At 55.3% G+C, this 946-nt stretch overlaps 1 protein-coding gene across 1 annotated transcript in view; it reads left to right on the top strand.

Annotated features, from left to right (window-relative positions):
• PLEKHM2 (pleckstrin homology domain containing, family M (with RUN domain) member 2) overlaps window positions 1–946 on the top strand; it is a gene marked incomplete at both ends in the record, with an annotated part of 14,110 nt that overhangs the window by 514 nt on the left and 12,650 nt on the right. The window contains one exon of the mRNA XM_010079733.1: window positions 135–244. Within this exon, the coding sequence (XP_010078035.1) occupies window positions 135–244 (110 nt within the window). The remainder of the gene's footprint in view (window positions 1–134; window positions 245–946) is intronic.

Here is a 946-nt window from a genome sequence, read left to right as displayed (position 1 = left end):
ATCCTTGAGGTCTGTTCCAACCCCAATGATTCTGTGATTCTCACCATATGTTGCCTAGCATGTAGCTTCAGCATGGGGAAGCCATCTAGGCAGTAATTGGGATGGAGATAACGAAGCCCTTTTTCTTCTTCCAGCCTGCAAGATCTTTCCTCGGGCTACTGGGTGCTGGTCGTTCACTTCACCCGCCGGGAAGCCATCAAACAGATCGAAGTGCTTCAGCACGTGGCCACCAACTTGGGACGCAGTGAGTATTTCCAGACACTGCCCCAGCTCTGAGGACAAACCTCGGTGTGGGGACATCTGGCAGGAGGCCCAGGCAGGTTGTCCTGACTGCATTTTCGAGGGCTGGGGCTGCAGGCAGCTCCCCGCTGAGTCCGGGTCACTTTGCTCAGGCCGAGGAGGTGGTGGATTTCCTGCCGTTATTGCGTGACAGCTCTAGAAATAACAGCACCGTGTCGCAGGATCGGGTGTTGGGTCAGAGACTTAGCTCTGATTCTGTTGCCGTGAAACCAAAGCGATCTGGGCTGTGCTGGGAAGGGTTTCTGGCCGACGGGAGGCATCACCTCTCTCACCCCAGAACATCTCTCTGTAGCTGTCGTTTGCCCGATGCTGCTTCTCCCCTGCTGCGAGTTGTCTGTAGCGGATGTGTGGGACCATCGAGGCCACTTTTGACACAGGACGATGCCCAGAGACCTCTCTGCGCAATTATCCCAAGCCCCGTAGCGGTGAGAGCGGAGGCTCCACCATCACCCTTCTCTGCACCGGAATTTCTGTAATATCTCAAGCTGCACCTGTGCTGATTTGGAGCGATTCTCCCTCCGCCTCTCCTGTCTCCTGATTTCCAGCAGGGCTCCCATCTCGCTAGAGAGACTCAGTTTTGTCTCTGCTTCTCAACCAGCTACCACCCAGTCTCTTATTCCCATTCCCACCCCAAATCACGAATCTG

Source organism: Pterocles gutturalis, unplaced genomic scaffold, assembly GCF_000699245.1.
Source record: "Pterocles gutturalis isolate BGI_N339 unplaced genomic scaffold, ASM69924v1 scaffold18949, whole genome shotgun sequence".
Classification (NCBI taxonomy): Eukaryota; Metazoa; Chordata; class Aves; order Pterocliformes; family Pteroclidae; genus Pterocles; species Pterocles gutturalis.
The sequence above is the reverse complement of the archived record's forward strand: the minus strand, read 5'-3'. Positions and strand labels throughout refer to the sequence as shown.